Below are 13487 nucleotides of genomic sequence, written 5' to 3'. Positions count from 1 at the left end.
ACTGGATTCCAACATGGGTAACAGAATAAAACTCGGTCTCTTAAAAAAAAAAAGTTAGGAAAAATGTTCAAATGAAGCATTTTTTCTGTTGAATGCTATAGTATAACTTGATGTTTAACTAGCAACAATTATTTAAAAATCTTCCTTAGATTGGATGTTTAAAAAAAATAAAATAGGCCGGGCGCGGTGGCTCAAGCCTGTAATCCCAGCACTTTGGGAGGCCGAGGCGGGTGGATCACGAGGTCAAGAGATCGAGACCATCCTGGTCAACATGGTGAAACCCCGTCTCTACCAATACAAAAAAATTAGCTGGGCATAGTGGTGCGTGCCTGTAATCCCAGCTACTCAGGAGGCTGAGGCAGGAGAATTGCCTGAACCCAGGAGGCGGAGGTTGCGGTGAGCCGAGATCACGCCATTGCACTCCAGCCTGGGTAACAAGAGCGAAACTCCGTCTCAAAAAAAAATAAATAAATAAAAAATAAAATAAAATAAAATAAAACAGTTTGAGGCTGGGCGTGGGGGGCTCATGCCTGTAATTCCAGTACTTAGTAGGAGGCCAAGTTAGGTGGATCACTAGGTCAGGAGTTTGAGACCAGCCTGGCCACCATGGTGAACCCCTGTCTCTACTAAAAATACAAAAATTAGCCTGGCATGGTGGCGCATGCCTGTAATCCCAGCTACTCGGGAGGCTGAGGCAGGAGAATTGCTTGAGCCCTGGAGATAGAGGTTGCAGTGAAATGAGATCGAGCCACTGCACTCTAGCCTTGGCGACAGAGCAAGACTCTGTCTCAGAAAAAAAAAAGTTTGGTTTTGTACGTATTTCAGAGAGAAACCAATTAGTTACTGCATTTTAAAATGTACTTAGGCCAGGCACAGTGGCTCATACCTGTAATTCTAACACTTTAGGAGGCCAAGGCAGGCAGATCACTTGAGCCCATGAGTTCAAGACCAGTCTGGGCAACATGACAAAACTCCGTCTCTATAAAAAATACAAAAAAAAAAAAAAAAAAAAATTAGCTGGGCATGGTGGTGCCCGCCTGTAGTCCCAGCTATTTGGGGGGCTGAAATGAAAGGATCACCTGAGCCCAGGGAGGCCAAAGCTGCAGTGAACCATGATCATGCTACTGCACTGCAGCCTAGGTGACAAAGTGAGACATTGTTTCAAAAAAAAGTAAAATATTAAAAATAAACAAAATGTTCTTAAATTTTAACACTGAAAAATCAATAGAAAACATTGCCTCTTGCAAACATATACCTAACAGAGTCAATTTTTCACCAAAACAATGACAATTTAATCTCATATCAATTATTAAAAACTTTATATCTGGGCTGGTGGCTCACGCCTATAATTCCAGCACTTTGGGAGGCTAAGGCAGGTCAATCACAAGGTCAGAAGTTTTAAAAAAACAAAACAAAACAGTTTGAGGCTGGGCGTTGGGGGCTCATGCCTGTAATTCCAGTACTTTAGGAGGCCAAGGTAGGTGGATCACTAGGTCAGGAGTTTGAGACCAGCCTGGCCAACATGGTAAAATTCCATCTCTACTAAAGATACAAAAAAACCAGCCAGGCGTGGTGGCAGACACCTGTAATTTCAGCTACTTGGGAGGCTGAGGCAGGAGAATGGCTTGAACCCAGGAGGCGGAGGTTGCAGTGAGCCAAGATCGTGCCATTGCATGCCAGCCTTGGTGACAGAGTGAGACTCCGTCTCAAAAAAAAAAAAAAAAAAAAACTTTACATCTGAGTGCTATACCCACTCTATTTACAGTAAGATTTTAAGACACTATTACAAAATCATGCATTGTGGCATACGTAGCCTTAAGGTATAAGGGAGGAAAAATTCTTTTTTCTGCTACCCTCTTAGGTTTCTTGGCTGAAGCCCTATAAATTGGACTAGTAAAAAATGGATTAACAAGAGAAAAACAGTTTATTAATTGTGCATAGCGCCTGTAACACAGGAGAGTCCAGAGAGTAGTAATTCAAAACTGGTAAGATTTGGGGCCGGGCATAGTGGTTCACACCTATAATTCCAGTACTTAGGGAAGCCGAGGTAGAATAACTTGAGGTAAGAAGTTTGAGACCAAAAAAAAAAAAAAAAGAAAAAAAGAAGTTTGAGACCAGTCTGGCCAACATGGTGAACTCTGTCTCTACTAAAAATACAAAAATTAGCTAGGTATGGTGGCATGCGCCTGTATTCCCAGCTCCCAGCTACTCGGGAGGCTGAGGCAGGAAAATCGCTTGAACCTAAGAGGTGGAGATTGCAGTTAGTCAAGACTGCACCACTGCACTGCAGCCTGGGCAGCAGAGCCAGATTCTGTCTCAAAAAAAATAAATAAATAAAATAAAATAAAGATTTAGGCTTATCTTCCCGAAGGTACAATAAATTTTTAGAGAAGTAACAAGACAAAGGAAAAAGACCATGAGTCTCTAACGGCAGCAAATATTGTGTTAAGGCAAATATATGGGAAACTAATTGGAGATAAAGAATAGCTAGTAAAATTTGTTATGTAGGCTGATAAGAGTCTAAAGTTGTCTGTGATGATTAACTTTTGTCTTTCTGATAAGAGAGGGAAGATGGGGCTCTTTTGTACATTTATGCCCTATTTTTAGAAAAATAGAGGAAAGGGCTGGGCACAGTGGCTCATGCCTGTAATCTCAGCACTTTGGGAGGCCGAGGCGGGCAGATTACCTGAGGTCAGGAATTCGAGACCAGCCTGGCCAACATGGCAAAACCCCACCTCTACTAAAAGTACAAAAATCAGCCAGGCATGGTGGCAGGTGCCTATAATCCTACTCAGGAGGCTGAGGCAGGAGAATTGCTTGAGCCTGGGAGGCGGAGGTTGCAGTGAGCCAAGATTGTGCCACTGCAATCCAGCCTGGGTGACAAGAGTGAGACTCCGTCTCAAAAAAAAACTTGAGGAAGGGCAGAGTTCCTTTATCTGTTTCTTCTCAATTGCCTTCAGCTCAAAATAATCCTTATGCCAAACTGGCATATTTTGGGGTGGCATATCCTGCCAGTGCCCAAAAGTCTTTCAGTAAGCATGCCAGTCATCAGCTAAATGGAATACTTAGAACCTCCATGAAAAAGAAAATGCAGCTGACTACACTCATTTAAAGGAAATAGACAAAGAAAATCTTATGAAAAGCATTATTTTTAAAAAAAACTTCTAGAGGAAAGAATAAAGACCTCATATCCAAAAAATAAATAAAACAAAGCAAAAGAAAAGAGTCAATCATGCTGGGCACGGTGGCTCACATCTGTAATCTCAGCACTTTGGGAGGTCAAGATGAGTGGATCACAAGGTCGGGAGTTCGAGACCAGCCTGGCCAGCATGGTGAAACTCCATCTCTACTAAAAATACAAATTAGCTGGGCATGGTGGTGCTCACCCGTAGTCCCAGCTACTCAGGAGGCTGAGGCAGGAGAATTGCTTCAACCAGGCAGGCGGAGGTTGCAGTGAGCCGACATTGCGCCACTGCACTCTAGCCTGCGCAACAGAGCAAGACTCTGTCAAAAAAAAAATAATAAACGAAAAAAGAAAACAGTCAATCCATAAGCCATTTAATTTATAAGTAATTGAAAGAATAAGGACTTGAATATAAATTACCTTTCAAAAAAATATTTTAAGCCAGGCTCATGCCTGTAATCCCAGCACTTTGGGAGGCCAAGCAAGATTCTGTCTCAAAAAAACTGTTTTATAGTCACTTTATTTTCACCTAACAAGCACCAAAGATACCTCCCAAACACGTTAAAACTCAGTGCAGTCTGGCCGGGGCGCAGTGGCTCACACCTGTAATCTCCGCACTTTGGGAGGCCAAGCAAGATTCTGTCTCAAAAAAACTGTTTTATAGTCACTTTATTTTCACCTAACGAGCACCAAAGATACCTCCCAAACACGTTAAAACTCAGTGCAGTTGGCCGGGGCGCAGTGGCTCACGCCTGTAATCTCAGCACTTTGGGAGGCCGAGGCAGGTGGATTACTGGCAGTCAGGAGTTCAAGACCAGCGTGGCCAACATGGTGAAATGCTGTCTCGGTCTCAAAAAAAAAAAAAAGTCAAAAAAAAATTAGTGCAGTTATGAAATTAGCTATACACTAACCAAAGCCCCATGTCTATCTGCTTAATAATCTAAACATTTCACACATAATTTTCTTTTTTTTTACCAAAACAATTTTAACGCTTTGAGTTGGTTTCAGACATAATTTTCTTTTTTGTTGTTGTTTTTAAGAGACAGTCTTACTCTGTCGCCTAGGCTGGAGTGCACCGGCTCAATCTGGGCTTACGGCAACCTCTGCCTCCTGAGTTCAAGTGATTCTCCTGCCTCAGCCTCCTGAGTAACTGAGATTATAGGTGTGTACCACCATACCAGGTTAATTTTTGTATTTTTAGTGGAGATAGGGTTTCATCATGTTGGTCAGGCTGGTCTCAAACTCCTGACCTCAGGTAATCCACCCACCTTGGCCTCCCAAAGTGCTGGGATTACAGGCATGAGTCACTGCACTTGGCCTCAGACGTGGTTTTCAAAGCTACCTTTGGTTTTTGGAAAACCAATATGGAAATTATTATACATTGAATATATTTAACAACAGTTGCTTACATTAAGGTGTCCAAAAACATTAACTTATACCTAATAAGATGGAGTATGATGACTGAAATACATACATAGGTTTTGTCCCAAAGATTCTATAGTAAGAAGTGAGGGCCATAAAGTGGGAAGGAAAAAAAGCCAGTCCAGGCTATGGCATTTCTCATTTTGTAAAAGTAGTAGCAGAGTTTAACACTAGTTCACTGTCAAGTCATTAGGCTTCATATTCCAAATGATCTGTTGCGGAGGTCTGAGACAGGCACAAATACAAATTACTAATATAAAAATTGCAAAATTATTAATAGAGAAAAAAGGAGGATCGTTTGCTAACTTACCCTCTCCCTTGTGTTTTTCTGCTATAAGCTGAAGGTGCTGAATGCAGGCAGCAGCAAGGTCTACCACTCTATCAACCATAAAACTTCCCTCTGTATCAATAAAAACTGCTTCACCTGCCACTCCTCCAAAACATTCTGGTATCTGCACATCTACTGCCAACTGCATACTGTCAAGAGAAAGATGGCAAATAACTAAATCATCATGATCATCTAAGGCAGTGCATTTGAAACTCCAGATAATGACAAGTTAGGTATCACTAAAGTTTTATAAATGCAAATAAACTCCCAAGGAAACAGAAATGTCTAACTCTTCATGGCTCCAGAGGTAATGTGAACCAATTGACTATATGTGAATCAATTGGACTGGGGAGAGGGCATGCCTATAAAATCAAGATTAAGGATATTTTAATAATTTCCAGGCCTCTAGAAATGGAACCCCTTATTATACATAAATCTACTTTCTATTTTTGCTTTTTTTTTGAGACAGAGTCTCACTCTGTCACCCAAGCTGGAGTGCAGTGAGTGGCACGATCTAAGCTCAATGCAACCTCCATGTCACATTTCCTTGCCTCCACCATGGCCTGTTAGGTGAAGCCTCAGAGTCATTAATAGGAATTATCTCGAGTGGGAGTAGTGACAGTAACAAGCACACACTGGCCAGTTACCTTTTTTTTTTTGGTGTGAAAAACTCAGGCAACAATCATTTGGATTAGTCTGCATCCTCATTGTAGAGTTGCAGCCTCTTGGCTCTTCTCATTGGCTGTCCCCCTTTTGTAATCTTCCTCACTTTTCAGGCCCCGGCGAGGGATTGTAGGCCAGCCCCCAGTGGCCCCTGGAAGACATCAGTCCCCATTTCCCGCACCCACCCATGCCTTCCAGGGAGTTGAGTCTCGAGCATGGAGGTTTCTGAGACTGTTATTTCTTCATGGCCTGCCTACCTTAAGAAGTAGCTGGAAAAGTAAGCAACTAATGTTCCCATTAGTGGGTCTGGGCTCCTGGGGTCCTGAGAGGGAGGAGCTGGGCTACACAAGAGCTTCTTTTGTGGTTCCCAGGTTCAAGCCATTATCCTGCCTCAGCTTCCTGAGTAGCTGGGACAATGTGCCACCATGCCTGGCTAATTTTTTTGTATTTTTAGTAGAGACAGGGTTTCGCCATGTTGGCCAGGCTGGTCTCGAAACTTTGACCTCAGGTGATCTGCCCGCCTCAGGCTCCCAAAGTGCTGGGATTACAGGCGTGAGCAACAGCGCCTGGCCTCTTTTCTTTTTTGATATAGGGGTCTCACTCTGCTGCCCAGACAGGAATGCAGTGGCGCAATCAAGGCTCACTGCAGTTTCGACCTCCCCGGCTCAAGCAATCCTCCTGCCTCAGCCTCCCAAATAGCTAGGACCACAAGCATGTGCCACCACATTCAGCTAATTTTTCATTTTTAGTAGAGATGAGGTCTCACTGTTTCCCAGGCGGGCCTCAAACTCCTGGGCTCAAGCGATCCTCCTGCCTCAACCTCCCAAAGTGCTGGGATTATAGGCATGAGTCACTGCACCTAGCCATAAATCTACTTTCAAACATCTGACTTTCAAAAATAGTCTCAGGAATGAATGAAGCAGAAACTTCCTGTTTAACCTTATGAATACACTACAATTTGCAAAAGAAACATTTTTTCATATCAAAATAATTGCATCAATTTATTAAGAAGGGATACTGAAGTAACACAAATAGTAACTTAATTTTTGTTTGATGCACAGACCCACTTAAAATTAAGAGCACATATATACCTTACTTGGTTTCCTGATTATAAACTGACAGTACAAACTACTACTTTCATAATATGTTATTAAACCCATCCTTAAAAGAAGAACATTTTATTTTACCATAATTGTGTTTTTCCAATGCCTGGTGCACCACAAATTTCTGTTGTTTTCATTAAGGGTACTCCACCCCCAAGAATATTATCTAGTGCTGAACAGAAGGTAATTATGGAGCCCTGGGTATGCTCCTGCTCAAGAAGTTCCAGTGCTGTACACTTCTTGCCTGACACAGATGTACCAGCGTATCTTGGTTTATTTGTGAGACATTCTCTTCTTATAATTTGCAGAGTTTCTAAGGCTTCCTCTTTAGATATCCCAGCTTCTGAAAATAAAATAAGAAAAAAAGAACCCTAATTTTAGAGATTTAAAACAGTGTAACATGATAATGGATTGTCTTGATTAATTTTAATTTTTAGACAAGAGTGATGCTAAGAGTAGAGAAAGATAAAAATGTAACATTCTTTCAACCATTTAATTTTTCAGTTTGGCTGGACACTGTGGCTCACACCTGTAATGCCAGCATTTTGGGAGGCCAAGGTGGGCAGATCACGAGGTCTGGAGTTCAAGACCATTCTGGCCAACGTGGTGTAACCCTATCTCTACTAAAAATACAAAAATTAGCCAGGCATGGTGGCACACGCCTGTAATCCCAGCTATTTCCTGGGAGGCTGAGGCAGGGAGAATCTCTTGCGTACCTGTAATCCCAGCTACTCAAGGAGACTGAGGCAGGAAAATTGTTTGAACCCGGGAGGTGGAGGTTGCAGTGAGCTGAGATAGCACCACGGCACTCCAGCCTGGGTGACAGAGCGAGACTCCATCTCAAAAAAAAAAAAAATTCAGATCAATAAAGGAATTTGTTTTCTTAGTCATCACTTAAAGATTTTCCTATTAGCTCAGAAATGATTCAACTAAAGCATTTCTGAGTACCTACAAGAATGTCTCAGGAAGCAGAAATAAAAATGTACTCACTATTTTTTTTTTCTTTTTTTGAGATGGAGTTTTGCTCTTGTTGTCTAGGCGTGATCTCGGCCCACCGCAACCTGCACCTCCCAAGTTCAAGCGATTCTCCTGCCTCAGCCTCCCGAGTAGCTGGGATTACAGGCGTGCACCACCACGCCCGGCTAATTTTTTGTATTTTTAGTAGAGAGGGGGTTTCTCCATGTTGGCCAGACTGGTCTCTAACTCCTGACCTCAGGTGATCCACACACCTCGGCCTCCCAAAGTGCTGGGATTACAGGCGTGAGCCACTGCACCGGGCCTTTCTTTCTTTCTTTTTTGAGAAGGAGTCTCGCTCTGTCTCCCAGGCTGGAGTGCAATGGCTCCATCTCAGCTCACTGCAACCTCCACCTCCCGGGTTCAAGCAATTCTCCTGCCTCAGTCTCCTTGAGTAGCTGGGTTTACATGCACGCAACACCATGCCCAACTAATTTTTGCATTTTTAGTAGAGACAGGGTTTCACCATGTTGGTCAGGCCAGTCTCCAACATCTGACCTCGTGATTTGCCCACCTCACCCTCCCAAACTGCTGGTATTACAGGCATGAGCCACTGCACCCAGCCAAAATGTACTCACTATTAGCACGTTTTTACTATCTCTTTTGGTCTTATGAAGCCATAATTATCTCGTACTCATAAAGTACACAAATTATTTTTAAGATGAGAATGAAAAATTCTCATTTTTTAACTGCCTGAAATAAGGTACAACTTTAAGAGGCACATATGCACGTATTATTTACAATAAAAAGTTTTCATGGAAATAACTGATGTAAAAAAATTCATATATCACTCCAAACTAATGAGAACAATTACCCAATGCACAGGTATTTTAAAGAATTCACTTATGCTCCCTTGACTATGCAATTTCACCCGTCTGACAGTATGGCCTGAGAAGAGAAAATGGCAGTTACAAAACAAGCTGGCTGAAGAAATAATGATGAAGATGACATCACTTATCAGTTTAATATATCGGTGCTTGATTTGATAAGAATATGAGCCATAAATATGGGGCTAATAAAAGACAACGGTGATGACAACATTTAGGAAATGAAAATCTTAATCCAGTTCAAGAGCCTGAATGCTGGAATCAGATTGCCTGGGTTTGTAAATTCTGGCACCACTTATGGTTTGACTTTGGGCAAGTCACTTCACTTCTTTTTGCTCAAATTTTTTTCTTCTATAAAACAGGAATGAGACAATACATGTAAAAAGCTTGGCAGAATATCAAGGCCATCTAAAATGGTCAATAGTTGTTAGTGATTATTATTATTCAGAGTCTCACATTTCTTCTTTGAAAAACCAACTTGATGAAGAAAAAGGAGCCCATCAAATTTGGGGGGACACAGTCTGCGTGCAGTATGACTTAAACAGTTAAGGTTGGGTCTACAAGACTTTTTTTTTTTTCTTTTTTGAGACAGAGTCTCTCTCTGTCGTCCAGGCTGGAGAGCAGTGGCGCGATCTCGGCTCACTGCAACCTCCACTTCCCGCTTTCAAGCGATTCTCCTGCCTCAACCTCCCAAGCAGCTGGGACTACAGGTGCCCACCACCACACCCAGCTAATTTTTGTATTTTTAATAGAGATGGGGGTTTCACCATATTGACCAGGCTGGTCTCGAACTCCTGACCTTGTGATCCACCCACCTCGGCCTCCCAAAGTGCTGGGATTACAGGCGTGAGCCACCGTGCCCGGCCAAGACATTCTTTAGGGGCAAATTGAAACCTCCGTATTTTCCATCATTAAGGGCAATAATGAATAGCACAGGTCTGAGCATATTACAGTGTAATGTGCACAAAGAGTGACCACCACAAGCTTCATATTTGTATACCTCAAGATGCAGTGGTTCCCACCAATCTGCAGTGCTCTGGAATATGAGGTTTTGGGTGTTTTGGTGAATTACGTAAGAGGAGAATATCCCTTCTACTGCTTCCTTAAGATTCCAGGGATTCTACTCCCTTTCTCATTCTTAGTGTCTCCAGTCCTACACAAATCCTGCATTTCTGAAATTTAACCCTTACCCCTTTGATCTTGGAACAGCAAAAATTAGACAACCAATTGTGACTCCACTATTTCCTAACCCAGTTATCATGAAAAGTTACCTAACCTCCCCAAGACATAAGTTCTTTCTCTCATCCATATACCGAACATAATAATCGACATAAGCAGGTTCCTTGAGGATTAAATGAGACAATCCTCAAAGCATTCAGCAGGCATTGCCAGAGGAAAAGCAGTTAGTAAATGTTTTCACGACCACAGTTCTCCCAACCATTCAGACAACTTGTAAGTGGAGTCGAGGAGCTGTTTCACGTTGTAAACGCGGCCGTGGGAGACAGCAGAATCTGACGGAGACTGGGCTGAAGTGAAGCCCAAGGCGGGAGAACCAAGACTGCGGCGGCACTAACGGCGGCCACTGTGCCTCAGCTTGCCATCAGGAATCGCTACCTTTGCTAAGCTCGGAGGGTTTAACCTCCAGGAGTTCCTCAGCAGTCTGGAAACCCGCAGACACCAACTTCACCCGCACCGCTGGAGACAGAGGGAAACTCAACAAATCCCGCTGCATTTCAAAGCGGAACGTCTTCCCGCGCAGTCGCACAGGCTCAGCCGCTAACCCCGGAGCAACCAAGCTCCGCACGCCCTCGCCGGGGCGTACGCCGTGACGTCAGACGTAAAGCGGAAGGGGCTGGCCACGCTGGCGTGAACCTTGCAGCTCTGCGCAGGCTTGTGTATTTTCACACTTAGGCGCCATTCCGTTATAATTCCCCAAAATCCCATTTAGATATTCCCCAGGCCGGGCGCGGTGGCTCATGCCTGTAATCCCAGCACTTTGGGAGGCCGACGCAGGTGTTTCACGAGCTCAGAAGATCGAGACCATCTTGGCCAACATGGTGAAACCTTGTCTACTAAAATACAAAAAACTAGCTGGGCGTGGTGGCGCACGCCTGTAGTCCCAGCTACTCGGGAGGCTGAGGCAGAGGAATCGCTTGAACCCGGGAGGCGCAGGCTGAAGTGAGAGGAGATCGCGCCACTGCATTCCAGCCTGGTGACAGAGCAAGACTATGTCTCAAAAAAAAAAAATAATAAATAAATAAAAAGAGATTCTCTATCAAATGTACACCCTGACTGTAAAACAATGGACGGAGACCTTAGGATAGAGAGCCAGGCCCAGTGGGTTTTCCACTCCACATTTCCTTGCCTCCATTGTGGCCTGTTAGGTGAAGCCGCAGTCATTAATGGGAATGATCTCGAGTGGGAGCACTGAGAGTAATGAGCACACACTGGCCAGCTGCCATTTTTTTGGTGTGAAAAGCTCAGGGAACAATCATATCAGGATTAATCTGTGTGCTTATTGTAGAGTTGCAGTCTCTTGGCTCTTCCCGCTGACCGTCCCCCTTTCCTGACCCCCCTCGCTTTTCCCGCCCTCGCAAGGGATTGTGGGCCAGCCCCCAACTGCCGCTGCGGGAGAACAGTCCTCATTCCCCGCACCCACCCACGCCTTTCTGTGAGTCGAGTCTCGAGCATGGACGGTTCTGAGACCGTTATTTCTTCGTGGCCTGCCTAGCTGAAGAAGTAGCTGGAAAAGTAAGCAACTAATGTCTCTATTTTTGGGTCTGGGGTCCTGAGAGGGAGGAGCGCGGCTACACAAGAGCTCCTTTTGTGGTACAGAGTTGGGAAGGGGCGTTCAAGCCATGGTAGTGACCGCTTCTAAATTAATGAACTTTGGAGAGAAAGGGAAGCAGTTTAGAAGGTGATTTATGAGATCTTTCCTTGCCTAGGTGAGTGTGACTTATTTAAGGGGGGGTAACTTATTCCCTACCTATTGGCGATGATTCTTTGTCTTGACTTTTCTTTCCAGCTTAGAAAAACTTCCTAAATATTGCAAATCAGAGCCCTCTACATACTTAGATCTAAAAAAACGAAAAAAGGTATGTTGAGCACTTTAGCAAATCCCACACATTTCAAATGGCCATAGTTATGCCAGAAGGAAGATAAGGACATAGAGGCTTAGCATGTAGTTTAATATCAATTCTGATAAAAGAAAAAAAGCTGGCCGGGTGCGGTGGCTTACACCTGTAACCCCAGCACTTTGGGAAGCCAAGGCAGGCAGATCTCCTTGAGCTCATGCATTTGAGACCAGCCTCGACAACATGGCGAAACCCCGTCTCTACCAAAAGTACAAGAAACTAGCCGGGCGTGGTGGCGTGCACCAATGGTCCCAGCTACTCGGGATTCTTCTTCCTCAGCCTCCTGAGTAGTTGGGATTACAGGCGGCCACCACCACACTCGGCCTTTTGTATTTTTAGTAGAGACAGGGTTTCACTATGTTGGCCAGGCTAGTCTCAACCTCCTGACCTCGTGATCTGCCCTCCTTGGCCTCCCAAAGTGCTGAGATTACAGGTGTGAGCCACCGTGCCCATCCTTCATCATCATTCTTAAAATGTCTTTAGGCTGGGCGTGGTGGCTCACACCTGTAATCCTAGCACTTTGGGAGGCCGAGGCGGGTGGATCACGCGGTCGGGAGTTCAAGACCAGCATGGCCAAGATGGTGAAACCCTGTCTCTACCAAAAATATAAAAATTAGCCAGGCGTGGTGGTGGGTGCCTGTAATCCCAGCTACGTGGGAGGCTGAGGCAGAGAATTGCTTGAACCTGGGAGGCGGAGGTTGCAGTGAGTCGAGATTGTGCCACTGCACTCCAGCCTGGGTGACAGAGTGACATTTCGTCTCAAAAAAAAAAAAAAAAAAGTCTTTAATGCAGTTTTCTCTGTAGTCATGCTTTCAAACTGGGATCCAGGTTTTTGAAGCCAGGCACTAGGAACTAAACAAAGCTATGGGATAAATATGGAAGGTGCATCTTCTTGTATTACCACTTTTTTTTTCAAAAAAGATTTTTAGGGAGGTAAGAGTTAAATGATTTACTCGATAAGTCATTTGAAATGGCTTACATTTAAACACACGTTGCATCTGTGTAATGCGGGTAAATCATTTAAAATTTTGAAAAAGATACCATGTAAGACATGCCTTTGTTCCTCCTTAAATTTTTTTTTTTAAAAAGAAAATAAACATTAATAAAATGTGGGTTAGTCCGGGCTCAGTGGCTCACACCTGTAATCCTTGCACTTTGGGAGACTGAGGGGGTTGGATCACGAGGTCAAGAGATCAAGACCATCCAGACCAACAATGGTGAAACCCTCTCTACTAAAAATACAGAATTAGCTGGGCATTGTGGCGCCCACCTGTAGTCCCAGCTACTCAGGAGGCTGAGGCAGGAGCATCGCTTGAACCCAGGAGGTGAAGGTTGCAGTGAGCTGAGATTGTGCCACTGCACTCCAGCCTGGTGACATACTAAGGCTCTGTCTCAAATTAATTAATTAATTAAAAGTGGGGTAAAATGCAAACATAAAAATAAATTTTAAGAGAAAAGCATGAGGTCAGAGACACATCAGGCTTAAATAGGATACTTCAGTAATCTCCCAAACTGCCCTGGGAATATGTTTTGGTTTTTCTTGCAATTTAAGGTTACTTCACGAAAAAATTTGAGAGACATTGCTATGGGCAAACCAGCATGGGCTACTACAGAGTCATACAGATTTGGATTTGTATCACATGTCTGGAAGTTACCAACTATGTGACCTTCAGCAAGTTACTCAGTCTCCTCATCTGCAAGTAGAATATCTCCTGGGGTTTTGGGCAAGGTTAAATTAACACATATACAGTACTTACCACAAAAAAAAGGTACATAATAAATCTGAGTCTGTTTCTCCATTTTTACAGTATA

At 43.7% G+C, this 13487-nt stretch overlaps 1 protein-coding gene across 2 annotated transcripts in view; it reads right to left on the bottom strand.

The window, feature by feature from the left end:
• Positions 1-10345, bottom strand: part of RAD51C (RAD51 paralog C) — a 50840-nt gene extending 40495 nt beyond the window's left edge. Inside the window, exons 1-3 of one of the 2 annotated variants that reach the window (XM_012445577.2) lie at positions 10156-10345; positions 6785-7043; positions 4917-5083 (exon numbers count right to left, since the gene is read on the bottom strand). In XM_012445577.2, the coding sequence (XP_012301000.1) occupies positions 4917-5083; positions 6785-7043; positions 10156-10273 (544 nt within the window). In that variant the 5' untranslated portion in view covers positions 10274-10345. The other variant, XM_012445579.2, reaches the window with a different exon arrangement.
• Between the last annotated feature and the right edge of the window lie 3142 nt (positions 10346-13487).

The sequence above is a fragment of the Aotus nancymaae genome, unplaced genomic scaffold (assembly GCF_030222135.1).
Source record: "Aotus nancymaae isolate 86718 unplaced genomic scaffold, 86718_ANA_hifiasm-v0.15.2.pri h1tg000018l, whole genome shotgun sequence".
Lineage (NCBI taxonomy): Eukaryota > Metazoa > Chordata > Mammalia > Primates > Aotidae > Aotus > Aotus nancymaae.
This window is presented reverse-complemented; position numbering and strand designations above follow the sequence as displayed.